Here is a 27,920-nt window from a genome sequence, read left to right as displayed (position 1 = left end):
CCATAAAATTCAAAGTTAGTTGTTGGGGTTTTTTTACAAATACGCAGGTGTTTTTTATAGTACACAATGAGGAAGCTGGTGTGCTTTTCTGTACGTGGTTTATTAGGGGAAGAAGTAAGTGCCTCTACTTTTCACAAAGGATCTTTGCTTTTCCTTCTCTCACTGAAAACGGAGAAGCCTTGGCAGGGGTGTCAGTGCACAGCCCCTCTGCCGGTGCTGTGTGGTTGAGGCCCGCAGCCGGCGATGGGCAGCGCACAGCCCGCAGCGGGCAGTCAGCCAAGGCCGGCCATCCTTGCCGACACACGCAAGGACCGTGTGGGGCCGTCCGTTTCTTTCCGTCATTTCACGGATTCCCCTTGGCACACTCCTCTGCCTTCCCGTTCTGGGCCTCCTGCCTCAAGACGCAGCCAGACCGTTCGTGTCCCCTGGACAACATGCGCAAACCCCACGGCCCCGGAGCTTCCCGGCGCCTCCTGATGTTCCCGCAGCGCGGTCGCGGGCCACGCGAGAGGAGCTTCCCGGGACTCCCGGGTCCGCGCGATTCACTTCGCAGCCGCGGAACTACAAGTCCCAAAAAGCTTTGCGCGGAACCCGCAGCCGCCTGAGCCAGTGAGGCGCCGGGCTTGCTGGGACTAGTAGTGTGGCAGGGCGGATGTCCGGCCCCGCCTCCGCCTGGCAGCGATTGGCCGGGCCCGGGTCCGCCCCCCGCGCGCCGCTGTCGCCTGGCTCCGCACGGCGCCCGCCGCAATCAGAGCGGCCGCAACGGCGACTCCTCGGCACGGCGCGGTGAGGGCGGCGGGGCTGGCGCTGTCCGGGGACTCCGGCCGGAGGGGGAGGACTCTAAGGGAGCTGTGAACAGGGGACGGCCCGTTCCGTTACCCGGGCGCAGAGGCGAGGGAGCGGCCCCGCTGCCTCCCAGGGAAACGGCCGGGGGTGCCGGTTTCCTTTCCGGGCTCCCAGCGCTGCTGAGCCCCCGCCGCTTCGCCCGCCGCCCCGTCTGGCCCTGCGGCTGGCACGCCTGGCCCGGGAACTGTGTTTGATCCCTCCGTGCTGGAAGAGAGACAGGAGTCAGAGCGGCTCCTTTCGGAGGGCATTGCCCAGGGCTGAGGGAGATCGGGGCGGGGGGGGAGAAAGCAGTGGCAGCAACTTAGATTTAATCACCAGTAGTACATTTTTAACTGGAGAAAAGGATGGAGTAACTATTTACGGGATTTCTGCAGAGAGCTGGTGATGCCTGAAAGGTGCAGCGCTGTGGCTGGTTATTTATAGCTGGTAGACAGCCTTGCCGTAACGTGAGGTTCTGCTTGGAGGTAGTGGCACCACTAGTTCCCAGTTGCGTTGAGTGTCTGTATTTGGGGGTTAACATAAATATTGTAGCCAAGATCTGAAATGCTAAGATAAACATGTGGAGTTCAGGACTCTTGTGTAATCTCACACTGGAATTTCTGCATAATAACTTCTCCGGAATTTAATTCTCTCCGTGCCCCCAACATTTCCATCTTTGCTGAGCAGACATTGTTACATTATCTGACTTACTCTTTTACCCTTACACCCCCATGCCAATTCAAGCAATGTAACAAAGTTACTCGTGCAGTATTGCAGGATCTGTTTTTTCTTACTATGAGAATGTGATGGCAGAGGCTGTGTATGTCTGCAGACAAATAAGAAAGTAAATAGCAGAAGCAGTTTTATTGAAGCCTTAAGGTTTGCCAGATTTGAACCTGGGTTTTTGAAATGCATAGAGAAAAAAATCCCCTAAACCAGATGTATTAGCTTATCACTATTCTAGGAATGATTTTGTTTTGTTTTTTTTTTTTACCCTCAGGTAAATTGTACCATCTCTGCTGCTGAGAAAACTAAACAGGAGAATGAACTTATTTATAATTACTTTTAAATACCTTTATTTAATATCAAGAATAATTTTGAGCTAACTACAAATTCATGGGTTTTTACGGTAGAAGTGGCTTATACATCTTCAGTAACTAAACAGAAATATCTTACTGCAAATTCTAATCGTACTAAGCCAGTTCATAGAATGGTTACTAGCAGACTTTGTAAGGAAATGTTTTGCAACAGGGACCATAATCTCCTTCAAAATGTACTTTGTCAGAATTTATAGTGATAAAGATTTTTTTCTTTCTTTGACACAGGCACAGAAAGAAAATCACATTATTTGTGCAGGGGCCTGATTGTAGGTTTAGGTGCTTCTGTTTGTGTAGCAGCCAGCACAGCATGTAGGTAGGTAGAACACTGCTGATGGTACAGTGGACATCAGTTTTCTGTGAGGAAGACTGTCACATATTTTGTGGAAATCAGCATCTAAGTATTACAACAGCTGGCAATATGCAAGCACTCTGTGGCTTGATTCGGGAATCTGAAAGGCTAGTAGTTAAAGGAAGTGAGCTCTTAAGAAAGACTTCATAGAAGAGCTTTAATGGTCATCTGATCAGCTTAAGGCTGTTATTTTTCAGCAAGGTTACTGTTAGTGTACTTCTCATGCAAGTAAAATAGAGATTGGTTTCTGTTTATATAGCTCTTGGAGGCTGTGCTTAAGGTATTTGGAGTGCAAGCTACTGAAGTGTCAATATTGCTTTAAAAGCTAGTGGAAAATACTTTGATCAAGCCCTTTCTTTAGAGTGCTATCCTGTTCTAAGAGTATTTGTCTTAAAGGACTGTTTCCCAAAGGAAAGTTGTGAACTCAGGGAACAAGCAGTTGGACAGAAAAATTGTTCTAGCAGCAGATGGCCATTTCTAGATGTGGTCTTTCTTAAGTATCCCTCTCATCAAGTCAGAGCTGTATGCTAGTTATCTACTGGGAAGTGGTCAAAGTACCTCTGTTAGGACAGACTGGTTTTAAGAGTGAATTGTTCTGGCAAAAGCCACCCAGTTCTGGATGTGCTTCTTCCACAGACAGTACAAATTGCACAGCAGCCTTACCTGCATGGGTACGTGGTGGTCTGAGGCTGAACCTGCTGTGTCTGATATGGGCCTTTATCCTGGCATGGTCTCAAGGCAAAGTTAATTAACTCTTCTATCAGAAACACTAGGCAGAGCTGATCAAATCTTACGATATTTTGTGGATCAACCAAAGCTTCAAGATTATCTTGTAGTGAATTTTTTGTTTGTCCAGATAGTCTTCATCTGCATGTGATTTAGGATTGATTGCATGTGATGGATCTTCAGAGAAAGGCTTTTTCTGTACCTGTGGTAAGCTGGTCATCTGAGCTGCTCTCTCTTAATATGATTTGAAGACAAAGCATGTGATGGGGAGCTTTCTTTTCTCAACTGTAGGTCAAGAACTCATACAACACAACCCTGAACACAGCCTTTTAAATTGCCCACTTGCACTCAGAGGCCTTCTTTAAAACAGGTAGAAATATGTGTGTGCATGAGAGTATTTGTGTGTTTGATCATCATTTGTTTTACTTTGGTTTGTTTTTTTTTTATTTCTTAAACAGCAATGAAGACCCATTCCCACTGCACATGTGTTTAAACCTATTTTAAGTGCTGCTTAGAGAACTTCAGGGAGATGAGCATTATTAATTATGGTTTATTATGTGGTGGTATGTCTGGTTTTGTATAATTTCCTCCCTTATTTCTGGTGTTATTTTGATTTAATTATAGTATTGGAGAAGAGAAATAAGAGAGATTATATGTTATTAATTTGTGCCAAAGAGAAGGTTCTTTTCTATTCTAAATAATCCATGACAAAGTATGTATGATTTGCTAGCACAGTGCAATGTTTCTTGGTGTTTATTTTTTTTTTCCTGGGTGCATCAGTCACAACTTTTGTCTCAGCAGAGAAGTGTGAGGACCTAGATATCCTTGTACTACCTGGAAGACTCTTGAATCCCTCATGGAGGGACTGGCTGAGGGGCTGGTAGCTTAAGTCTCTGTTCCTGATCCAGCCCAGGGATTTTCTGTTGTGGGGCCTGTGTTTGCAGGCACAGTGCAGTGCTGGTGTGTGGCACATCTGTGGTACGTGTGTGTGGCACAGACAGGCCCACTCACAGGTACTGGCTGGGGTCCTGAGAACTGTAGATCCTTGTTAGTATAGTCAGGAGCCTGAACTCACCAGGAAAGACAATCCCATCAAACTGTTTCCAGTTGCTTGGTATATCAGTAACTGATAGTGGCAGTGACTGTTTCTGTGTGACAGATGTCTGTGTGCCAGCACCTCCCTTGAAATTAGCCATCATGTTATATGGCCCAGTGAACAGCTGGCACCAATACAGCTTCTATTGATATGCCCTGGATTCTAATGAATGGTAACTCAGAGCTAAGCATCATGTGACAGAATCTCCAGCAATTATTTGAACCATTAATTTTCTCTTTTTTTTTTCCTTTTTTTCGTGTAAATATAATTCATGTTATAGTTGGAGAAATGTTAGGAGACAGACACTGAGCTCTGAGGGATCTGTTTGCAGGAAATTCAGCTCAATATTCCAGTAAGTCAAACTCTGTTAAGATTTATAAGCAGATTGTCTAAACAATATTGATTTTCCTTTCTTGCCTGATATTTCAGGAGTTAGATATACATGAAATTGAATATTGGCAATGAATAGGCTCGTTGGCCTGTGGCATATTGTGGTGCTTTACAGAAGTTCTAAACAGATTGGTATGAATCTTAGCCAGGCTGTAGGCAACAGAATAGGCAGTTCTTATAGATGTTGTACACACAGAGCATCTTCAGCACATTATTCAGTATGTTATTTGTCTTACCATCTGAAGAAGTGGCAAGATAGATCAGGCAGAGTTGCCATACAAAGTCACATTCTTTGGCAACAGTGACAAAACTTTACAATTCCAGCTCAACATGGGAGAGTGTAATCATCTAATGAAAAAAAATCTGCTTATTCCTGTTTATCTGCTTGAGTGCTGAAGAAGTTAGTAATTCAGCAAACCCTAAATTGCTAAGTTATTGTGTATTATTCTTGCTCCAAGTGTTACAGGCAGTGACAAGAGTGGGTTCTTCCTAAAAGATAAATTTTTGGAAGAAGCAGTTTCATAACAGTTAATGTTTGATTCTGCCTTGACTGTTATGACTTCCATTACTTTGTGGTAGCTCTACTAAAAAGGATAAAAAAACCCCAAGTTTTAAATATGTGTGTATATATATATATATATATGCATATATATATTTTTCATACTACTGCCTGCAAGACTAAATCTTAGTGACCAGTGAACCCATGCTATGTGTTAGGTTAGTAGTCTGCTCTGAACACAGCTGCTTTGGAGAGGAGCTGGCTGCTTCTCTGTCCCAGCCTCATTTAGTGGCTGCAGGATTAGTGGCTAGTGATTTTGACTGGGGTACTGAGGCTGACTTAGATACCATTTACTTGGTTTAGTGGTAGTTTTGACATTTTGCCTTGTGACTGTGTTGAATGGCTTGGGGGTTTCCAGCTTTTCCAGAGAAAGCCATGTTAAAGTAGACTACCACAACACCTTCTTCTTACAACAACACCTCTTCCATACCTAGCAGCAATGATTAACTTCCAGGATCTCATTTTTGTAAGTAGGTGGATGTAAAATCCCATCTCTCAGTGCATGAGGAAATGTGTAATCTTTATGCATTGCCAGGAGCATGCAATTCTTCAGGGGAGTTTGCTTTAAGATGAAGCATTTAAGAATACTTCACATTGGATGCAGCAGACCTGAGACTGTGACCAATAAATGGAACCTGCCTGACCCCCAACCCCAATTCAAAATGCAGACCTTAAACCTGTGATCAGATGTGTCCAGATAGTTTGCTTGTAGAGTAAAAGCTTTATCAGACAATCAAGGTGCTCAGGGCATTCACTAGCAAGGACCTTACTTCTAGTCCTCTCAAGAAAACAGAGCCATTTCTTCATGGACCCAAAACTCCCCTGTACTCTGCTTTTCTAAATTTGATTTATCAGGCTCAGATGAAGTTTTCTCGTTGTGCACCTTGTGCAAACACTTAACAATTGAGCAAAAGAGGCAAAAATGCTACTCTTTCATGTGGTACTGGTTCATATGTGCTCTCCACTAGCGTAACAGGTTGCACAAATAGCGTGAGGCTCTCAAAGCCTGCACTTCCCCTCAGCCCCAGTGGTTAGGGCTGTATCTCGTGCAGAACAGTGGCATGGCCTCTTTCCATGCTCTTTGGTATTGTGGGCACAGAGAGCTTTTGTGACACTGACCTTCCAACTCCCCAGAACTTCTCCATGTCTTTAGTATTCTATATCACCTGGGATTTGACTCAGTAATAATGGGCAAATTGCCAGTGAGTAGAAACCAAGGAATCACATAAGCAGAGACCAAGAGAATAGTTTTAATCTGAAATAGTTTTATCTGTGAAGTAATTGGTAGTGAGGCTTGCTTTGTATTTGAGATGTATTCATTGCCAGCTATTATAGAACAAAACAACCAGAGGGAGCTGAACAACTTGGTTGTCCTATTCAGAATTGCTTTCAGTCAGATTTGAAAGCTGACAAAAAACTATTGTAACTAGTAGCAGCTTGGTGCTAAAGGAAGATATGACCAGAAATTGTACTGTGGGTTAAATGGTCCGTAAAACAAACACAAAAACCCCACAAGCAAGAAAAGCTTCTAACTGTGATACTGCTGATATTTGTTTTGCATTTGTTTATTGATTTGTTTATCTCATTTACTTCTCTCAAAATTCTTCATTAGGAAAATTTCCTCCCATTTGTGGAGTAAATAAAGAAGAGAGATGATACTGAAAGCAGTTGTGCTGCTGGGCTGTGCTCTGGGCATCAGCACATTCCCCATGGAAGAACCTGAAGATGGAGGAAAGCACTGGGTGGTGATTGTTGCAGGTTCTAATGGCTGGTACAACTATCGCCACCAGGTAAGGACCACTGGTTCCACATGTTGATGCTGTCCATGCTCCAGAAAATGCCAGCTCCCAGACTTGAGGGAAGGTGATAGCTGCCTGTCATCTAGACTAGTTGATTATAGTTTAGATGTTCTGTCATTTGAGCAAGTGCTTCTACTTCTAGACTCCCAGATGTGTGTGTGAAGTTTTTAAAGCAAAAAGCAGCAAGATTCACTCAGAACCTGCTCTTAGTTCTTGTTACCACCCCAAGAATTCCCTTCCACTGCTCCTTTTCACTATGTGATTTTTAATTTTTTTTTTTTAACACAACTTTTTCCAGCCTCTTGAAAAAACTGTCATTCCAGGAGAAGTATTCTTCCTCTAATCACACTTCTGCATCCTGGGAGACCTGTCCTTTTAGGGTAAATACTCTATTACTGACTAGGCTAGAGGCTCTAACCCCAACTTGCAGTTGTACAAATGATATCTAGAGGTAAACCTCATTTTGAGACACATGCATGTTTTTTTCCATTTTTTTCCTCTTTTTCATTATGCTATGAGAAGCTTCCCTTTTTTCTAGTTAAAAAGTGTCTGAAGGCTGCAAATGCTCTATTTGTTTTGAGGAGTGGAGGACATGTGGAAGAGGGTCCTTTTTAACCTGAACCAGTTTGCTGACTGTGTTCAACAGCATGGCCTCAGAATTATGTTGGCACAACAAAGATACAGTGCACTAGGGTGCAGGGAACTCCAAAGTGTAACACTGCTGGGAAAAGCCAGTGTGTTGTGAAATTGTGAACTGAGTGTGTGTGTCACTATGGACAGGATTAAATCCAAGTGACTTAACTCTGATTAAGTTCAAGATTTATAATCAGCAGTCAGAAAACTTCTGCAGCATTTTCCCCTTGGGGAATGCTGGACAATCCTTTAAACAAATAAATCTATGCAAATGCCATCTTTGCTCTAAACTTGCAACTTGGCTTTCTTGGAGAACAGGATCAATTTAATTCTGATTTGTGTGTAACATTTATATATTTCTAAATGTTAGAAGAATAGTTTATTATAGTATTGTTGGTTAAAAACTAGTGTACAAAATGAGCAGTTTTACAACTGACTTGTATGACATGTACTGGCTGATTTGTTGGATGCTGAAACTTTTGAAGTATTTATTATTTTTAATGTAACTTCCTGTAAAATACAGAGAGACTTCATCCTCTTGGTTGATTGAGGAACAATCTTCGGTGTGTTGGGCACCCTGGCTTTTGTGTATGTTTCTCCTCCTTCTCAGCTCACAATCAGTTTGTAACTTCCAGCACAGTGATGAGCTTAAAACTAAATGAATCAGACTGACAGTCTTGTTGCATCTGAAGATCAACCTGTTACTGGCAAGTGCTAGCTCAACATTTTGACAAACAGGTTTTAGGGATTTTGCCAGCTCCTTACAGTGTAGATATGACCTAGTAATCATAGTTTGAATATTACAGCCTTAATATAAACTATTCCTATTTCAAATTAAATCTTAAAGAAGAGTTTTAAAGTTGAAATTGGGAAACGATGAAAATACTAATATGAAAAAGATGCTGTACATGATTACTGCCTGTCTTGGGGTGTCCAATTTAATTACTGAGTTGTGCTCTTTTTGTTGCTATTGCTGTATAACCAGTCTAGCTGGCTCCCTTCCATTCTAGGAGGGTTTAATACCACAACATTCGTTCTTTAAATACGACTACAATTTTGAAGCTGTGGGTCATGAGAATTCCTTTTCTCAGTTGCCTGGGCACAGTTTTTAAATCTCTCTGTCAGTAAGTCTTCAATGGCAAATGTATCTGACAGGTGAAATAGGGTTATGAAGGACACAAGATCCACACTTACATACTTGTGTCCCACAGTGAATGAGTCTTTGGATCATGCCAGTTTCACAGAAGCCTATTAACTTTTGAGTGTGCTCATGCTTTGCAGATAGTTATTAAGTAATTCCTTTTCAATGTTAGAAAAATGACAACAGGATTTCTTTAAATACCTTAATTTTGAAGATAATGTCAACTAATGTGAAATAACTGCCAAGATTTTTCTGACTTTAAATACTAGGAATCTCTGTATTTTAAACTACCACTTGCTTCAGGTATTAACATTTGGAAATAAGAAAATTAGAATGCAAATAATAATCCTATGGAAGTGACAAAAGCAGCATCATTAAAGAGTCTGTATGAAGGATCCTTCACAATGAGGCTGGGTTCTTACTTGCATATCCTGAACTCAATTCCAACAAGATGCAGCACATCAGCAGCTTGTGCTGTTCTGCCTAGTCTCCTTTTGTGGCCAGCCTTAAGGGCCTGGTGGGAGTGAGCATGCATGGTAGGAGTGGCATGTGGTGAGACAGACCCAGCAGTTAGTCATGGGAAATCCTCTTGTGTGTGCCGTGAAGTGTCATCCAGACAAGGGTGCCTTGGGTATCAAAAAATTAGAGAAATTTGTTCCCAGCAAAACAATCAGAATGACAGACTTTTAGGAGAGATATTCAGAGGAGGAAAGATGCTACAGAGATCTTAGGAGTTCTGACAGATTTTTGAAAACATGCACACTGATCACCATGTCTTTGTGTGTTAGTGTTCCTTCCTGCCTTCCAGAGGTGGAATCAAAAACATTTTCAGTAATTAAATTATTTGCCCAAGTCACTTACAGAGGAACCAGGAACAGGACTTGGTCTTTCCCTTCTGTACTTCAGAATACATAGTGAACACACATAGAAACGTGGTATTATTTGGTAGAATCATACCTGTACTATAAGAAATCAAAGCAGTGCTCCAGAATTGCACATTTGTGCAATTTTTTGCTTTCCAAGGGAGAAACTGCAAAGGTAAATACATTGTACTCTAATTCACTTCACTCCTGCCATCACCCTTCTTCCCCAGAGCTTCTCTGACCTAGCCTGTGTACAAGTGCATTTGTAGATGTGTTCCAGAATTATTTTTTTTTAATTACTGGACTTGTTGCTATTCCCTACATGCAACTAAGCACTCATAATGTCCCTTTGTAATCTGAGAACTCATCAGACACATCTATGGGTTTCAGTTGCTCAGTTCAGCTGTCCAGCATACAGTTAATACATGGTTTTACATGTTTGTATTATTTTTATTTTGTGAGCTCCAGTTGTTTTGCATGCTGCCTGCTTCAACATGGTCAACACGTACTGTATTCTCTGCCACAGTAATTATCTGGTGGTAATGTGTTCTTCTGACAGAGCAACCACAAAAGCAGAAGAAATAGATGACATACTCAAAAATATCTTATTTCATATGTGAAATGCTGTACAGACCCCAGGAATAGTAATTTGTAAAGACTTTGCAGACCCAGGAAACACTGGTTTTGCACCTGTAACCTCAAGGAATCTGAAACTGCCTTATGACTGGTTATTTAGGTGTTAGTGGTCAGGGTCCATTATCAGTACAAACCAAGGATAGAAAAGATAAGGAAAAAACACACCATTTGCACTTAATATGAGCAAGATTCACACCTTGCAGGCAGTTGCTTCCACTGTCATGGCTGAACCAGGACTTCTTCCTAATCAGGATGATCTAAACTTGTCTTACACATTTATCTCATCAAATTCCTAAATTAAATTTTAAGTGTTTTGTGTAGTATAGAGCCCAGCGTGGTAGGCTTACTGTCATTGCAGTGCTAGCTTGTATATTGCTTTATGCTTGTGGCTTCTCAGTTCTTTGGTGTTTTTATCCTTATTTTGGTGGTTTTGCTTAGAGTTGCTTGGGCTGTGGAAGGGCTATCAGTGTGCTCCAGTCTGCTCCTCAGCAATTTTTCTGTCTTCTCTGTAGCAGCTTTTCTATTATTGGACTGGCTGCTGTTCAAGAGTACTCCCCCTGTCCCTAGGAAAGTGGCTCAGCTCTCTACTGCTCAAAGAGCTGGATAAAATACTTTTGGAATGCTTAGTGGCATACATGAGCAAATACAGTACTAAATGTTTTTGACAGATTTAGAGAATGACTCAACAAACTGGTTCTCATTAGAAGAAATAGTCTGGCTCTTCTGTGAGATGAACATAGCAGCTAACTCAAATCTGAAGCTGTCTTCACATCAGATCAGAGACAGGCCCATGCTTCCTGGATACTCAAAACTGCATAGTCTGGGGAAAAGCCTGATGCAAAATGAGAGTTACTAAAGATGGAGTGCAACCTCAAAAGGAATGCCAGACTGAAAAAGTCAGGCAAAATTAAAAAAAATATGTATCTGTATACATGGGTCTGTTTTCAGTTGTTTTTAGTCTTATATTTGCTGAGTTTTGTGGGTCAGAGACTATTTATTCAGGGTTCAAGACACTGCCAGCCAGAGCAGTATCTTATTCCAGGACAGTCTTAAATTCTCCTGTCTTGTAGATAACAGACACTAAGGATGCCTTAGCTTCATGGCTGTAATTAGCAATTCCTCATTGTGCTTACAAAATTTAAACTGAACTCTCAGGAAAACTTTCCTCAATTCTTGATAGAGTTATAGCTTTGGGCAGATTCACTGATGTATGTTTAAGAAAAGGAGTAAGACATGGCTGGCATTTCAGACATATTCTTCTACTTTGTTTGTATATTAGAGTTCATTCTTATTTAGGCTGTGGCATTCCAGCACTGCTTTAGTGGGAATCATGCTGCTTTAAAGTGAAGCTGACAGTTCCTTTCAGCCATGAACCTAGCAGTCATAAGATAAGAAGTAACCAATTTCACACACGTCCAAACCCTTCCCTTTAGGAATTATTTATGCAAGCTTGTGTCATAAACAACTTGATTTTTCCAAAAATCTCCCCAAGTAGTTTGCTTAAAAGCTGTGTCATTCAAATGTGTAAACAGCTGTATGGCAGAGGAAACCAGGGTAATTCACCCTCTGATCCCCATCCTTTCAAAATCTAGGAGTTAATTATTTAAGCAGCTCTTCCATCGAAATTTGCTGATGTAGCAAAAGGTTTAGACTAACCAGGGTGTGAAAGGTCTGAACCATGCCCTTAACAGTGTCCATTTTGGAGCTGCCCATAAGGTCAGTTGTGCAGCAGGAACTGCACCTTTTCCTGTGCTGTGTGGGGCAGCTGCTGCCCTACCCCAAATCTCAGTCACAACAACACGGTTTAGTGACAGTTTATCCAGTAAATGTTCATAGCATACATTTCACATATTAAACCAGCAAGAATAATTCCAATAAGAGATCTGGAACGAGTGAACAGCTATCTCTTTTAGAGTAGTTTACAGATACAGATATGCCAGAAATATTTCTGAGAGAAACAGGCTCAAATAGCAGTATTTGAGAGGCAGTTACACATCAACAGGAAATACTCTAGATTCACATACACCTACCTGCTCTAGCTGCTTTTTTTAAAAAAAAAAACAAAACTTTTTTTACTGTGGTTTTATAGAGTTTTATGGGTTACAGGGACCAATCATGAGCAATATCAAAGGTGACTAATTAGGTCAGCTAATTCTATGCAATAAACCCTAACTGTTTACTCATAACTGTCTACTTTAGTCAATGGAGTTTTAGCAGGAAAACATGTTTTTGCTGCTTTAGCCTTTGCTGGTGATATCATTATGCTACTAGTAAGTACAGTTCCCTTAGCAAAAGCCTCAAAAGGCTGGGACAACCCCCAAACAGGCATAAGTCAAGATTAAAGGGAATTGACTACATTGATCTGCCTTTCCTTACAGTAAGGATTTTACTAATGACTGCTATTTGCTAAGACAGGACATACTGAGCAAAAAGTGAACTAACCAGAAGGAAGGAGAGGAAACCAAAAAAGCTGATAATATACATTTAGAAAGTTTAACTAATTTTGGGTACATGGTTAAAACCAGCTCTGAAGTCCCTACTGCCAGCCACATGTCTGGGGGAGCTCAGACACTTGCTGATTGAATGTGGTGATACTGTATCACTGCATGCCTAAGCATTTCCATGTGTTGCCAGCCTGTAAAGATACCTATCAGCATCACAGAGGTGTGTGATATTTTGAGAGTGAGAAGGGAAGTATGACCTACTTATCAATCAGTGTAGAGAACCCCTGATTAGTGTTTTCTTCTGCTTGGGTTGCTTGAAAATCAAATACGTTCTTGGTCAAACCTGTGCTCTTCTGTTTCATATTATATGCAATACCTTCTTAACTCTGTTTAACCTCAATGTTTAACTTTTTGAGGCAGCAGCTGGTATAATGACATATAAGGAAATGGAAAACTAACTGGGACATTGTCTGGGGTAGGTGGAAGAGAACATAGGCTGCTGACCTGCAAAGTAGGAAATGGAACTTCTTTAGTAAGAACAGTTTAACATTCAGGGTTAGTCATATTAAGAGATTTTATTGTTGGAGAGTTTATTATCATTGAATGTGCCTCACCCTTCACAGAATCTCGTACAACTGTCTTGTCTTTTCAGTTTCATCTGCACTTTAAAAGACCAAGAATTATAAAGTTGCAGTATTTCACAGTGTCCTTTTGGTTAAACTAATCAAAATCACTAGTACTCCTAGGTAATCTGAACAGACATTGGTCCACTTAAACCACATCAATTTGGTTTCCAGATTTGTAAATTAGATCAGTTCAACACAGGTAAGCTTTAAAGCTTGCTTCTTGCCTGCATTTGGAGTGTGCTTTTGTTAGATGAGATCTCTTCCATTAACCTGCACAGCTTTTTCTATCATGTGGTGGGTTGTAGTTGTCAAGTTTAGGAATGATTGTTAATGTTCCATTATGGCACTCGGGAACTGTAAGTTTTAAAGAAGAGAATTAATTTGGGCTGGGGATACTAAGTTAGCATTTTGATACCGTTCTGCATTTACTGTAACATCACTTTAATGAGTATTGTTATTTCTGCATCACGTGAAGATGGTTCTGTAAAGAAAATGTGCTTATTCATATCCTGTACAAATCAGGAAAAGAGCCTGAGTAGAAATTTTGCAATTCTGTTTTCCACTGAAATCTGTTATTTCCTGAACAATCTGAAGTTGCTGCTCTGCAGAGTAAGAAATACGTAATTAAAAAGAAAATACTCCTTAACCCAAACTCTCATCTCATAGTAAAGCAAGATTTAATCAAATCTTTGCACAGATGAGATTGGTAAACAATACTTGCTTAAGTCAAGGACAGTCTTCAATGCTTAGCTGTGCAGGCTTGGTGCAGAACTAAGTTAAATTGGTGGAAATCCAACTCTTTTTGCCTGCTTGGCACACTTTGGATTTATCTGTCACTGCAGAAGGTTTTTATTTTGACTTTCTCGCACAATGCGGCCTATTGCTGAGAACTTCATGTTAAATTTGTTATCTATACCAAGTCTGAAGTAACTTCTGATTTCTGTTTAAATAAGAAATCAAAATAGGTAATGAGGGAGAGATATTAATCATAGTCTCTACTGTTAATGCAACTGCTCCTAATTAGAGAAAGGCAGTGAGCTCTGGTTTAACCTGTGCATTTCATCTCTTTAGCAACCCTCAGTCTCAAATATTGGAATGCAATATTGGAATGTTTTGGACAATAGCCTGCTCTTAGGTCTGAAAAGCTATTTTGCTTCTGGTATCAAAGGTAAAATTTCTGTTAAAACTAGTAATGAAAATTTGCTTAATTTCAGGCAGATGTGTGCCATGCATACCAGATTGTACACCGAAATGGAATTCCAGATGAGCAGATCATTGTCATGATGTATGATGACATTGCTGATAATGAGGAGTAAGTGATGAATGTACACTGGTCACAATCATATATGGTTACTATAGACATGCCATTGTCACCAGTGTGTTTTGAGTTTGTAGTGGTTATGAAAGAAGAACCCTTAGAACCACCTGTGATATGCATAGAGACATCAGCCATCAGCACAATAATTTTCCTTTGAAATGTGCTCATGAGCTTTCTGTGCCTTGGTCCACAGCTCAGCATCGTCTGTGGCACTGAGGACTGCAGAGCTTTGTTATGAGAGTAAGGGATCTTAGCTCCCAGGCATAACAGTGTGCAGCAGATAAATAGCCTAAACTCATGAACACAGGGAAGGTCTGTGTATGACTTCCAGGGCTCTTTTGGGGAGATATTATCAGATTAATTCCCAGAATGTAAATTCAATGAAGATGGGTACAGGTCCCATTCTGGGTGACTGTCTAGAGCATATCATTGCTTTCTGTATGATAAAGTTGATTTATACATCCTCTAAATCTGAAACAACTTCCTCCAAAATCAGCAGACATTACAGGCACAGCAGCATTGGGAGCAAAGTGTTAAGGAGGATAAAGACAAGACTGCAAGGAGAGAGATGATAGAGACCATCCACCTACATCTTCAGATTAATTTACATGATCTGAGGTAGAATACTTGAATGTACTCTGAGGGTAAGGACACCTGAGACAAACATATGTAACTGACTGAAGTGCAAAGCCCTTTATATTCTGAAATCACTTAATGACATATGGTGCAAGTTCCTGTACTCTCAGGTGAGCTGGCTCCTAGTTCTTCTATGGTCATTGCATGGCGTGTGGCTAATTATTCCTATTTATGTTCCATTTCCTTTCAGAAATCCAACCAAAGGCATTGTCATCAACAGACCTAATGGCTCAGATGTGTACGCTGGAGTGCCCAAGGACTACACAAAGGAGGTAGGAACAAAACTCCTTTCCCTGGGGAAGGGTCACCGTTGTCCACTGTCTAAATAAATTCTTTCACCTTGTGGCTTACACTCCAAAATGCACATAGTATAAAGCACCAAGTTTATTCACCTGCTTGGTTTGGCATGAAGTTTGGTGTTCATAAGATGAATATAGACAATAGATTCTTTGAAGTGAAGCATTGGTCATAAAAGTGAAACTTCACAGTTTCCATGCTGACAAATGAAATAAAAGGAAGAAAGGTCTTGGATTGTAAATGTTGTAACTCAATCTGAAAAACAGCTATGTAAAACTAATTGTTTCATTAAATCGGTACAGTAATCCAGTCACTCAGTGATTTCATGATTCAACAGCCAAGTGAGTCATTAGATAAAGATGTATTGAAACAGATGGCCAGCTAAATTTGTTATCCATGCATGGATTCTAACTTTAAAAAGACATCTTTCTAAATGAAGATTTTGTTGTTTTTATGATCAGATCTAACTTTATTCTTCTCAAATCATTAGGATGTTACTCCTAAGAATTTTCTTGCGGTTCTCAGAGGAGATGAGGAAGCAGTGAAGGGGGTGGGATCAGGAAAAGTATTGAAAAGGTAAGAGAAATTTAATTTATAAAATAATTGCATGTGTAGTTGTAAATTGACACTGATTTCAACAAAAGAATAGGGTAAATTAGAGCAACTTGAGAATCCAGCAAAATTATTGATGGCAGTTCCAGGTCTTTCACATTACAAATATAGTGGTTCTAGTTTCTTAAACCGTGCATCATGGGAAAGCAACTGCTGATATTTGACTGATTAAGGTATAAAAGTTCTAGAGGATAGTAGTAACTGTATTAAGGTATTTGTTATTTAGACTATTGTCTTTTGCAAGAGTGGCAGTTCTAAGAAAGTGTGGCTAAACTTTGGAGATCTCTGTAATGGGTTTTCTAAGGCTTGTTTTAATGTACATGAACAGTTTTATTAATCATCTGAAGACTTGGGTCAAACTCAGGCCATACTTAGCAGTGAGTGGCAGAGGGACAGTGAGAGCTTAACCAGCTCATCAGCTGGAAGAATTGCATGTCTAATCCCTGTCTTGGTCTTTGTAGTACATGTACAGTTATTGAGGCTGAATATAAACCATGATTCCATTCCTAATGAAGTGGAATTATCGTTTATAATTAATGCAAAAAAAATCTTGGTGACTGAAAAAGTAATATGAGCAATTAAACTTGTGATATATTATGCTTAAATAATTTGTAAAGTAAGCTACACAAATGATTCTAAGTTTGGCAATATCCTAATATATGAAAAATAATAAATTATAGATTGGCTAAGTGGAATGTAAGATTTATAATTAATATATAGGTTAGGTTATAAAGGCTTATATATTTAGATGATTCAATAATGTAGTTAATATATTTAAGGGCCTAATAAGAAGTCTTCTTGGAAGGATGCCTGGTGTCAGTTATTCATCTTGATTCTGCAGAATCTGAGATGTGAAAGTGTGATGCCTCCTTACTAAGTTGTTCTATATTCCTGACTATTGGTAAAGAGCTATATCATATTATATTTTTCTATGTACAGGAATTACTGTAAAACCTTTAAGAATTTAAATTCAACCATTTGGAAGGACTAGCCTTGTTAAAGAAAAATTGTGAAGTCTGTCTTCATCTGATAGTTGATTTTAGAGGCTTAGCAATGAAACAGAACAGAAGAATCCCACCCAGGCACTGAGGAGAACAATAAAAAAGAAGGAGCAGGACAATAGTCAAATAAGTTATCACTCTGAATTGTTTACACTTCATCCTTAAAAGCTGAGGTTGAAAATGATATATGCCACACATATAGGCAAACGTTAATAAATTACTGCACATTACCAGGTTGTGCTCTTCTAGTATCTGGAATAAGTCAAGAGGTGACTATGAAGCAATTTTTGTTTTAAAAAAATGTATGTCTGAACACATCTCACCTGTGAAAGCTTGATGTTGCCATTCAAATAAGGGAGTAGCTACACAGAGGGCCAAAGTCTCTTAATGTACTCAGGAAGGCAACTTGAACCCACAAATAAAAGTCTCATTTGTTTACATTCTGCCTTGGTCAAATTTTTTGCACTTAGGATTAAGAGCAGGAACTCAAAAAGTAGCACCCAACCCTTCTTTATTAGGCTCTGTTTGAATTTTCAAGTGGCCTGTCTTTTGCTATTGGGTGGGGCAAGAACGCAATTATCCTTTCCCCAGAAGGCTTCCAGATGGACTTTCAAGTGGTCCTCCTAACTAGTAGGTTACTCTCCAAACAGAAGGCTAGACAATGTTTCCTTGAGCTGCTGCAGTTGTACCTGTTTGCTCTGAGGAAAGTGCAAAAGCAAGTAACATTTTATTGACTCTGGTACAGAGGAACAGAGGAGGGCCTGGACACTCTTTCTGATCTTTTTGCATGTTACATTTAATTGTCCCTGAATACAGTTTAAAAGGAAAATTCCTTTGCAGATCTGACTGTTAGGGCAAAATCCTTCTATCCCCCAAACATGATCTGTTTGATTTAGAGTGGAATCAGACTGTAGAGCAAACTGTACTACACAGATGTGAGGGTGTCAAAGCCTGTGAGCACTCAGTGCTCACCTGGCTGCAGAGCCAGTCTGGCCTCATGGGTGCATGTGTACATGCATCAGTTCCTTGTGGAGCTGTAGGTTGACACTGCTTGGTGATCTGTGGGGCTGATTATGGCCATAGTAGTCCTTACACATACCCAAGGGTCTTAGCAAAGAGGTTTTTATGATTTATCCCAGTGTTATTGGTGCCTTGGTATAACTTAGTTATAAAAGCATTCCTTTTTTACCAGACTTCTACAAATGCCCACATGATAACCAACTCTTCACATAGCCGTTAAAAACCAATTGTGTTTCCACCATAGCCTACATAACAGCCCCTGTCTCACAATCAGTTTACAGTTTGGAAGATGAAGTGTGATTGCCATACCCAACATGTTTGAGGGACTAGCCTATATCTATGGTTTTTGTTCCTTTTGCGGGCACTCATCTCCTCTAATAAGGATCCAAACTAATATGCTTGGGAGAAAAAACTATTACCAAGAGGAGGAGGTGCTTCAGTTCTCTTGTTTTCAGATATTGACATGTCTTGGCACTGAAAAGCAGATGATTGTTGTTGTAATGAAGATTAGGTTGGAGTAGTTAAAAAGACTTTTTTGCAATTTTTTCATTACAGTGGTCCCAAGGATCATGTGTTTGTTTATTTCACTGACCATGGAGCTCCAGGACTTCTGGCTTTTCCTGATGATGATGTAAGAATTTTGGGAATAACAGAAACCCCATAATTTTAGTGACATACTAAATAATAACTAATAAATGTAAAACATGAGAATATTTAGTGCACTATATTGAGGGGAGAGGCCGAAAAAGAACATTATTCTTCTCATGACTGTATTTTGGATTTTTTCCAGTTAGAATCTGTAACATTCAGTTGAAACTTAAGTTATGTCATTCCACAGTTTGCTGGACTTTGGTGGTCCAAGCAGACTGTTTCACACAGGTGACTTGGCATGCATATCCTCTGGGACCCTTTCTCATCTTTTCCAGAGTGGTAAATGCTAGAATGTTATACTTCAGAAGGGCAAAGGACTGGATAAATATATTGGGATTGGGAAAATAGTGTATATATTCAAACAGTTAGTATTTATTCTTAAGTGAATTGTGTGTCTGTTGAATGTAAGTGGTTTTAAATACAAGGCTTCTTATTTTACAGCTTCATGTGAAGGACTTGAATAAGACTATTTGGTACATGTATCATCACAAGAAATACCAGAAGGTAAATAAGCATACCAATCATAACAAGAAGTTCTGAAATTGAAAGAGCAGTGGGCATGGAAGAGACATGTTTTTATTTTGAGAGTTGGCTCAAAGTAGGAAGAATCTGTTACATGCAGTTAAATTTGCATTAAGATTTTGCAGTTAAAAGGATTGATTTTCTCCAAATTTTCCATAAATAGTTTACTTGGTTTTTTTTGCAGTCAATGTTGATATATAGTATTACTCTTGTTTGCTAATGCTGCGTATTCTGACTAGAAAAACAACATCTGTAAGTGCACCCCCTTAATTTGTACCTGACTCTTTCTTCCTGTACTTTGTTCACTCCAGACTTCACTGTTATTACAGGAAGTTTGTATATACCTCATGTTTTTCTTACTGTTACTTACATAGTTTAAAAGACTGTACCTCTTGTCAGAAAATTCTGTGAATTTATTTCACATGTGTTGTTAAGCAGAAAAAATTAATATTTTGAACATTTTTATTAATGCTTTTTTTAAGCAGTTCTTTGTGGCAATGTCTGCTATGGCTGGCTGTGTTAGGAACACACAGCTGGCATCAGTTCCAGAGATACTACATTCAATATTAACACATTGCTGTGCCTATAGAGTGACTGTATATTTGATCTGTGCTTTGTACAATAGCCAGTAGATCCCTGTGGATTCTGTAAAGATTAATAACACCTTTTCATTATTATTCTTCCCCTTTCTACAGACTTTGATTCCTGAAAATGAAAAATTGTCTTTTGTTTTGTAGCATTGTGCATTGGTTTTGTTTCAGGAATAGCAGTACAGGCCAACTAGCTATGGCTAAAAAGCACCAAACAACTTTTCTCCATTTCCTCATGGAATTTCTTAAGGTCTCTGATTTATTTTTTTATTTTATAGATGGTGTTCTACATTGAAGCATGTGAGTCTGGATCTATGATGAATCATTTGGCTGATAATATCAATGGTGAGCAATCAGTTAATTTACTGGACTTAAATATCACGACTTGTCACAGACCTAAACAAGTATTGACTGTGACAAGAATAGATGCAAGGTGTGTTTATGTAGAATTTTAGCAGCAGAGCACAAGAAGGTAGTGCTTTCCATTTACAGGAAGTTCCTTTTAATAGAGTCTTACAAAAGACTGAAAAGGATTTCCATTTCTTGGAAATAAGAAGTTGAAAAAGTATTTCTTTTCAGGAACCAAGTAGTTGCCCTGGTTCTACAGACATTTCTCAGCTTCAGCATTGCTAACAGGTGTGAAGTTCCTGCTCTCAGTTTCACAGAGCAGCAAAGCAGTTTTGAGACACCACTGCCAGGCAGTTCTGCTGCACATTTGCACAATAACTGAAGGTGTAGAACTTCGATTTTTCAGGGTTTCTAGGCTCTCTTCTCCAGGGCTAGAAGCTCAGCTTTGTTTAGGGTGAGGAATCACAACCTTTTGAAAGAGCTGTTCTGTGTCAGGGAGAGAAGTGCTTGTTCTTGTGGTTTTGAAGATGTGATCGCAGAGAACAGCTATGTGCCTGTCCATAGCATCCTGGGTGTTTGGCCCTGGGTATGCTGCCTGACACCCACCAAGATTTTCTTTTTTACAGAAATTTTCATGTTGATGATTGTCCAAGACAAATGCTCAATATTTTTCAAAGTTTGTTCTATCAGAAATTTCCAGTCTGAGGACTGGGTTTACAATCAGCTCTGCCACAAAACTTAGAAAGCCAGTAAATAGACAATTTATATATTAGAGTACAAAGTTGTCTTTGTCAGCTTTCACTGATCAGCTAAGAAGTTTAATAAGTTACTTATTAAGCATTTTGAAGGATGCTAAGAGGAGCATTTTACTGCACAGACAAGATTCAAGATTTTTTTTTACTTTTGAGCTTTAGGTACATTCTGAGTCAAAACAACACAGTAACTATGTAAAATCATGTGGAATACTTGCACTTTAAAATATGGATTTTCCTTCAATTGTACAACTATGCTATGTATTGACTTTGGCAAAAAGCCAAAATTGCTTTTGTCTTGATACCTGTAAATATGTATTTACAGTATTCCTGTTGTGTTAGAGATGACTTACTGGGAACACTGTGCTTGGGACAGATGTTGCAGCTTTATTTTACTTTTGTCTCAGTGTAGAGCATTATCCAATGAAGTATATTACTTAGAAGGTGGCATTATGTGGAAGAAAAGATGAATTTTGGGGGATTCACTTCAAATTTGGAGAAAAGTTCTCATTATTGTTACAAAGAAAACAAATATATAGATAGTTGTTAGTTCACAGTGCTTTCAGGCAGTTCTTGAATAGTAGATTTTTTTCCCTTAGGCATTTTTTTAAACATCACAGACCACATTTGTCAGCAAAGAAGAAGCTCTTAGAACAGCACTGAGGGTGACTGAACAGAATGATTAACAGGCCTTTTTCCTTTCTGCTATTTAGAAGTAAATCATTGAAAGGCAAAATACTTAGACAAATATATTATGTGCAGCTAAGTATTAAATCATGGAGGGGGTCAGGGAGATTAAAAAAAAAAAAAGAAGATGAAAAAACCCCTTACTATTTGTATTACAGTTTATGCAACAACAGCTGCTAATCCCAGAGAGTCATCTTATGCATGTTACTATGATGATGAAAGGCAGACTTATCTTGGGGACTGGTACAGTGTGAATTGGATGGAAGATTCAGATATGGTAAGTTAAACAAATTTTCTTCATTTCATGTTCAAAAAAGATCACTAGGACTTTTAAACATAGCTCTTTTACAAGATTTGTGAAAATATTTGGCTTTATTTGAAACCAAATCAAAAAATTAAATTGGTAAAAATATTTATTTACTACTTAGAACCATATATATAATTTTTATTTGTTTGGGCCACTGAATTTACTTCCAATACCAAATTTCAGAAATATTGTTGTCTTTTGTTATTTATAAGATAGAAAGTATCTAACTTCTAGTTCCAAATTCACATCATCTTTATTTGCTAATCTGAGACCACATCTCCAAATGGGTTAAACAAGCTGTGCAGTTCAGTAAGTTATATGTCTCCTTCAGGGGTGCTTAAATACGGGCCTGTGCTATCCCACTTGTTAGTATAACAGAGAATAGTGTTAATGAAACAAATCTGGGATTTGTATTCTAGTTCACTCCCTTCTTGCCTGTTTGCTGGGAGATGAGGTTACTAAAAGCAATATGAGAATATGCTGTTGAACCTTTTTTTCAGTTTTTATTTCTATGTCTTTCAAAGGTTGTATAGCTCTTGCCCTATACATATTTCTACCCACTGGTAGCTAAGACCCTTTTCAGCTTCCCTTGCATTTTTAGAATAGCTGAGTTTAACTATCTTTGACCTCATGGAACTTTCTTCATGCAGGAGGATCTAAGAAAAGAAACACTCCACAAGCAGTTTCAGCTGGTGAAGAAACGCACCAACACCAGTCATGTGATGCAGTATGGAAACAGAGTATGTATTTGGGAGTGCTTCCTGCTCAAATATATCTTCAAGCCTTTTGTAACCTATACTTTCATGCCTTAAACCAAACAAACCCCAAAGAAAACCAGCTGTAGACTGGCAGGGTTGGTTTAGTCATTTTTAGTCATGAGCTATTTCTTTTAGAAGACCTCTTAGCATTTAAGAGGTGATGATCCTGATGTTAAAGGAAATCAGATTTGCTTATGCTTTAATCCAAGAAATCGGGGTACAAGTTGTCCTCCAAGTTCTGTCAGTGATTTGACACTTCAGTAAAGTATAAGAAAGATATTTATCACTTCCAGGCATATTATGAATATTAGTGAAATGTTAAAAAATACAATGATCTCTGAAATGGGAAGAGCTAAGTGGTGATACAGCATTTACAATAGTCTCATTGTGCAACAGACTTGTTAAAAAAAAAAAGGTGCAGTTATGTAACCTGGTAGCCTTTTTCCCCCCAGTGAGTTTTGGAAATAAAAGTTTTCTGATTTTTGGCAGCTTTTACCTCATTGTATTAAAAACCCAAACATATGCATATGCACAAACACACCTGCAGCCCTGTGATCTTTCTTTTCTCTAATAAAACAAATTTAGAGAGTTAGGTTTACGTGGCAGACCAAGAAAGAACTATCTATTGAGGGTGATTGACAGTTTCCATCTGCTCACTTTTTATCTTTCAGAGCATCTCTTCCTTGAAGGTGATGCAGTTTCAGGGCATGGGGAAGAAAGCTATGCCAATTTCTCTGCCCCCTGTGGAACACTATGACCTGACACCTAGTCCTGATGTACCCTTTGCAATCATGAAACGAAAGCTGATGGCTACCAATGACATTTCTGAGGCTAAGAAAATTGCTGCAGAGATGAAAGCGTACCTGGAGGTAAGAAAAAAATAATTGCTCATCAGGCCAGATTAATTTCTATCCCAAACAATGGCAGGAGGAAAAACCCTGAAAGTCAACAAAATTACTCTTCAGACTGGTAACCTCTAGCTGATGGTTTATTCTTTCTTTAAAATTCAGTGATCTGTTCCACAAGACACATTCAGTAATGATTATCTACTTATTTAGGCAAGTAAATGCAAAAGTCAGTCTCAAAGCTTCTATTGACAGGAAATTCCTCATCTGCATCCACAGGGATTCTTGTGGGGAAGACTTAATCTTTGGTGTTAGAGAAGCACATGACTCAGTAGAACTGAAACATCCTAAATCAAATAGCTCCTGCAGAATGGAAGTCAGTATTGGTATTAGTGGTGCTTTCCTTCTCTAGTAAATAGTAGGACAGTAAGTGATTTTGGGTTCTAGGAGTCTTGACTTTCTGTCATTTTTCATTTGAGTGTTAAGAGACAAGTCCGAGAGACTGTGCTAAACATAAATGGCAACATTTGGTTCTCTAAAGAGCCTAAAAATTAAAGGAGCTTTAAAGAAAGATTCAAAGATTCAAAGCCTTTAAATTAGATTTAGAAAATACATATTTTAAATTCCTTTTTTTTTTATGTACAGGTGAAAGAATTCATCCAAGAATCCATGCAGAAGATAGTCACTGTTGTAACAGGATCAACAGAACAGACCAAACAGATTCTGTCAGACAGACTGACCATCAGCAATTATGACTGTTACCAGTCAGCAGTGAACCACTTCAAAGCTCATTGTTTCAACTGGCACTTAGCTGTGGTAAGTCACTCATTGGATATAACCTGATAAACAGACCAGAAAAATTTGTACAGTCATAGGCACATCTGCAAGAATCAGCTTTTATTTAAGAGCTACCTTGGGGCAGTCATACAGATTAGATTTGGAGGAAGGGTAAGTAGTGTTTTTGGAAGCAGGGAACCATTTCTACTACGTTTAGGTAAGCAAGAAGTTTACTGAAAACAACCCCAAAAATAATCTGTAATTTTTACTAGTTAGTGCTGTTGCTTCCATCAGTTCCCTCCCCAGAAATCCCAATGTTAAAAAAGTCATGTTGTATTTCTGCTTGAAACATCTCTGCTGACAAAACAGAAACACAACCACAACCACTGTGAATTCATAATCTTGGCACATTGAGATTTCTATATTATGATATAGTATTATGCATAATTCCTTGCAGCAGCCTTGCTGCTATTTCCATTGTCTTGCTGATTTCTTGAGAATCACTTTTTAGTTTAGGAGCTTTATTACTCTTTGGTCTTCCTGGGATCCCAGCTGAGGATCAAGTCCTGTTGTTAGACTGTTCAGATAAGAATAAGTACTGATGTTAGGCAAGATAGCCTCTTTAGGGGACTTTTTGGTTTTGTTCTGTGGGATTTTAAGAATTGAATGGATTAGATGGTCTTGTGTATGAGGCCAATGTGCAGCACAACTGAATTTGCCTAAGTTCAAAGAAGCTGAATTGCTGAATTGTCTGAATTTCAAAGAGCAAAGTGTGCAGAAAAGAGATCCATTTAGCCCAGTACTAGATCATCAGTTGAACACCTTGGATATTATAGCATCCCTAAATTATTTCCACCATTTAGTCTGGATAAACAATGCCTGCTTTTCATCACTGAAATGGTTAACAATGTTTGTTTATTTCAGTATGAGTATGCACTGAGACAGCTGTATGCCTTGGTCAACCTTTGTGAAGGAGGATACCCCATTGACAGGTAATGAGGTTCCCAGATATGCCCTGTAGTTTTAACTATGGCTAAAAGAACAAAAGCTAATAGGCAGATAAAGGTTAATCCTAAAAGCTTCTTGCTGTTCTGTTCTTGTTATCATTTTGTCAGTAAATCACTCTAAAGTTAGAAATTTTTATTTTGACAAATGTCATTATTAGTTCCCTCCCATTCATAATGATCCCTGTCCCCATAACCCTTTAATTTCCATACTGAGCCTCAGGGGAAATGACAGCCAGTCAGAGGATCCCACTGCACCACACAACATCAAACAAAACAACGTGACTGGTGCAAGGGTGTTGCCCTGTAATTCCTGTATGAGTTTACACTGAAGCCAGGTTGGGAACTGCTGTGTTTTCTGTGCTACCCCCTCAGCTGCTGGCTCAAAACACCATAGCACTGCTGGGTTGTGGCAATGAAAGGGAATATGGTGCTATGTCCTTCATGTGTGGGGTAGGAAAGCAGGGAAGTAATGGTCCATGCTGACCCCTGTGGTGGTGCAGTAGAGCCAAGGGCAGTATGGTGTTGGAATTCTGTCTTAGGAGTTTGTGGTAGAGGTTGGGATCCCAGCTTGTGAGTCATGCAAGAGAACTAAAAAAGGGAGTGAAGAAAGTAGAAGGGTAGGGAATGTGAGGATGGACTGGTAGTTCAGAGAGTGTGTACATGCAACTGAGGAGGTGAAGAACTGCTGCCCTCACTCCTGGTGGCAGCCCACTGCAGTCAGTTTGGGAAATAGTTTGAGAGCAGAGTACCTGAAAAGTTACTCATTGTTATTGTTCTCTGTTTCAGAATATGCCTGGCCATGAATCAAGTGTGCCTTGGGTATTGATGGAAAGAACAGTCCTGAATGTAACCCTTACTACAAGTGATAACTTTTCATAGCTGTCATAATCCAGACTTTACGTGCATGCAACCTGGAGAGAGTCAGCCACTGTACTGGAACTGTGCTGGGAGCTGAAGCACCAGACCATGAGCAGTGCAGCACTTGCCAGTGCTCTCCCCTGTAATCCCACCTGCTGACAGCCTGCTGCTTTGAAAGAGGCATTTTGGCAGACCACCTGGAGCTTTCAAGATGGATATTTTTTTCAAAGCACAATGCTCTTAAGGATCTCTGGATGAACACTACAAGCCATCTATGTGATTGTTAAAACCATCCTAAAATCTAAACATTGAGTCATTAATTCTGGATTTTCTTTTAATACTCTTGCTAACTCTTAACTTTAAAAAAAAAAAGTTAATGAATTCCATTACAGTGACTAGTTTGCAGATTGGTTGAAGAATGAAGAAACTAAAGCTTGTTCTTTAAGTTTTAACTCCTTAACGGTTTAAAGAAATGAGTTACATTTTGAAGCTATTTGATGTGGGCAGCACAGTTAAATGTTGAACAGTAAAGATCTTTGTGAGTAGAAAGCACTGTTTCCCAAAGAAAACCAGAAATATCTAATGCTGTAAATTTAGCACCAGTATGCTGTAATTAATTGTGTATACTCACAAACCTGTGGGAGGTCATAAAATACAGGAATTGCCTGTGAATAAAAATAAAGTTGACAGTTTCATCCACCCACAGTGCAATACAGTGTTGGACATGTTTTGTCTTGAAAATGAAGGAGAGCTAATTAATTCTATGATATGCATTACAAAGTTAATCTGTCTCTGTAAGACTTTCATAAGGAAGGTCATCTCAAAAAAATCTGCAGGAGCAAACCAACAAAACCTGAAACAAGCCCCAAAACTCCAGCCTAAAAGCAACAACAAAGTATTTAAAGCCCCAGATCACACTTGAAGATGCCACTCCTTAGAGGTGACTCAGTAAATGTAAAGCACAGCAAAATTAGAGGTTGTGAGGTGATCCATGAAAGTTGCAGGTTGTCCACACCTTTTTACATGTGGAGACATGATACAGAAATATTTCAGAGTTTTTTTCAAACAGTGTGTTAAAATACACACTTCTCCACGTGAAAGGAATGAAGTCTGACAAAAATAGAACCCAACATCAACAGGATGATGAGAATTCTGAGTAGCTCCACACAGAGAAGAGGGGTTGTAGAGGTGTAACTGCTACTTTCATATAAAGAAGAGCTAGGTAAAGCCGAGAAGAACATGAACAACTTCATCTTGCTGAGACCAAGATCAATTCCAGAGCACAGCTAGTGTCAGGATGAATGGAAAAGTTAAAACCCTGTGGAATTAGGCTTTACTGAATTAATAGATGAAAGTTTGCACCTTGAGGGTTGTTGAAAGTTCAGGTATGTGCTGCTTTTGAGTTGTTTCTTGTTCCTTCTCAGCTGTAAAGCTGAGTTTTTTTTATCAGGAATCTAAAAATAAGAGTATGAAACTCATGACTGCCTGAATGTGTTGCTGTTGTTTCCCTGATGGCAGGAGGAAGGGCTGGCTCCACAGACAGCCCTTAGTCATTTTGGCTGCTGTCATGAAAGAGCATACCAAGAGCTCCCAAACAGTTGTAAAAAACAGGAGAAATTATTCTTTCAAAGTCCTCTTTGAATATATATATTCAGTCTGCTGTTTCATTCACCTCTGTTTTTAGAGTTGTTCTCTGCCCTAGAAATCCAGGCTCCTTTTCAAGCACTTAGCATCAAGTCATAGGTTT

At 39.3% G+C, this 27,920-nt stretch overlaps 1 protein-coding gene across 7 annotated transcripts; it reads left to right on the top strand.

The window, feature by feature from the left end:
• The first annotated feature begins 697 nt into the window (after positions 1-697).
• On the top strand, positions 698-26,884 carry LGMN (legumain). Of its 7 annotated transcripts, XM_014249937.2 has the most exons (17): positions 731-786; positions 3,292-3,370; positions 3,459-3,563; positions 4,377-4,448; positions 6,658-6,835; positions 14,402-14,499; positions 15,332-15,413; positions 15,929-16,014; positions 18,627-18,702; positions 19,164-19,226; positions 20,113-20,179; positions 21,780-21,898; positions 22,579-22,668; positions 23,358-23,555; positions 24,177-24,347; positions 25,233-25,300; positions 26,102-26,884. In XM_014249937.2, the coding sequence occupies exons 5-17, from the start codon at positions 6,698-6,700 to the stop codon at positions 26,139-26,141; spliced, it is 1,296 nt and encodes a 431-aa protein (XP_014105412.1). In that variant the 5' UTR covers positions 731-786; positions 3,292-3,370; positions 3,459-3,563; positions 4,377-4,448; positions 6,658-6,697; the 3' UTR covers positions 26,142-26,884. The 7 variants fall into 7 exon arrangements, with proteins under 7 accessions (XP_014105411.1, XP_087913476.1, XP_014105414.1 ...); XM_014249936.2 differs by lacking the exon at positions 3,292-3,370 and having other exon boundaries at positions 698-786; XM_014249938.2 differs by lacking the exon at positions 3,459-3,563 and having other exon boundaries at positions 730-786.
• Positions 26,885-27,920: the final 1,036 nt, after the last annotated feature.

Source organism: Pseudopodoces humilis, chromosome 7 (genome assembly GCF_049639895.1).
Source record: "Pseudopodoces humilis isolate 2021_Gansu_Grassland_sample_001 chromosome 7, ASM4963989v1, whole genome shotgun sequence".
Taxonomy (NCBI): domain Eukaryota; kingdom Metazoa; phylum Chordata; class Aves; order Passeriformes; family Paridae; genus Pseudopodoces; species Pseudopodoces humilis.
This window is presented reverse-complemented; position numbering and strand designations above follow the sequence as displayed.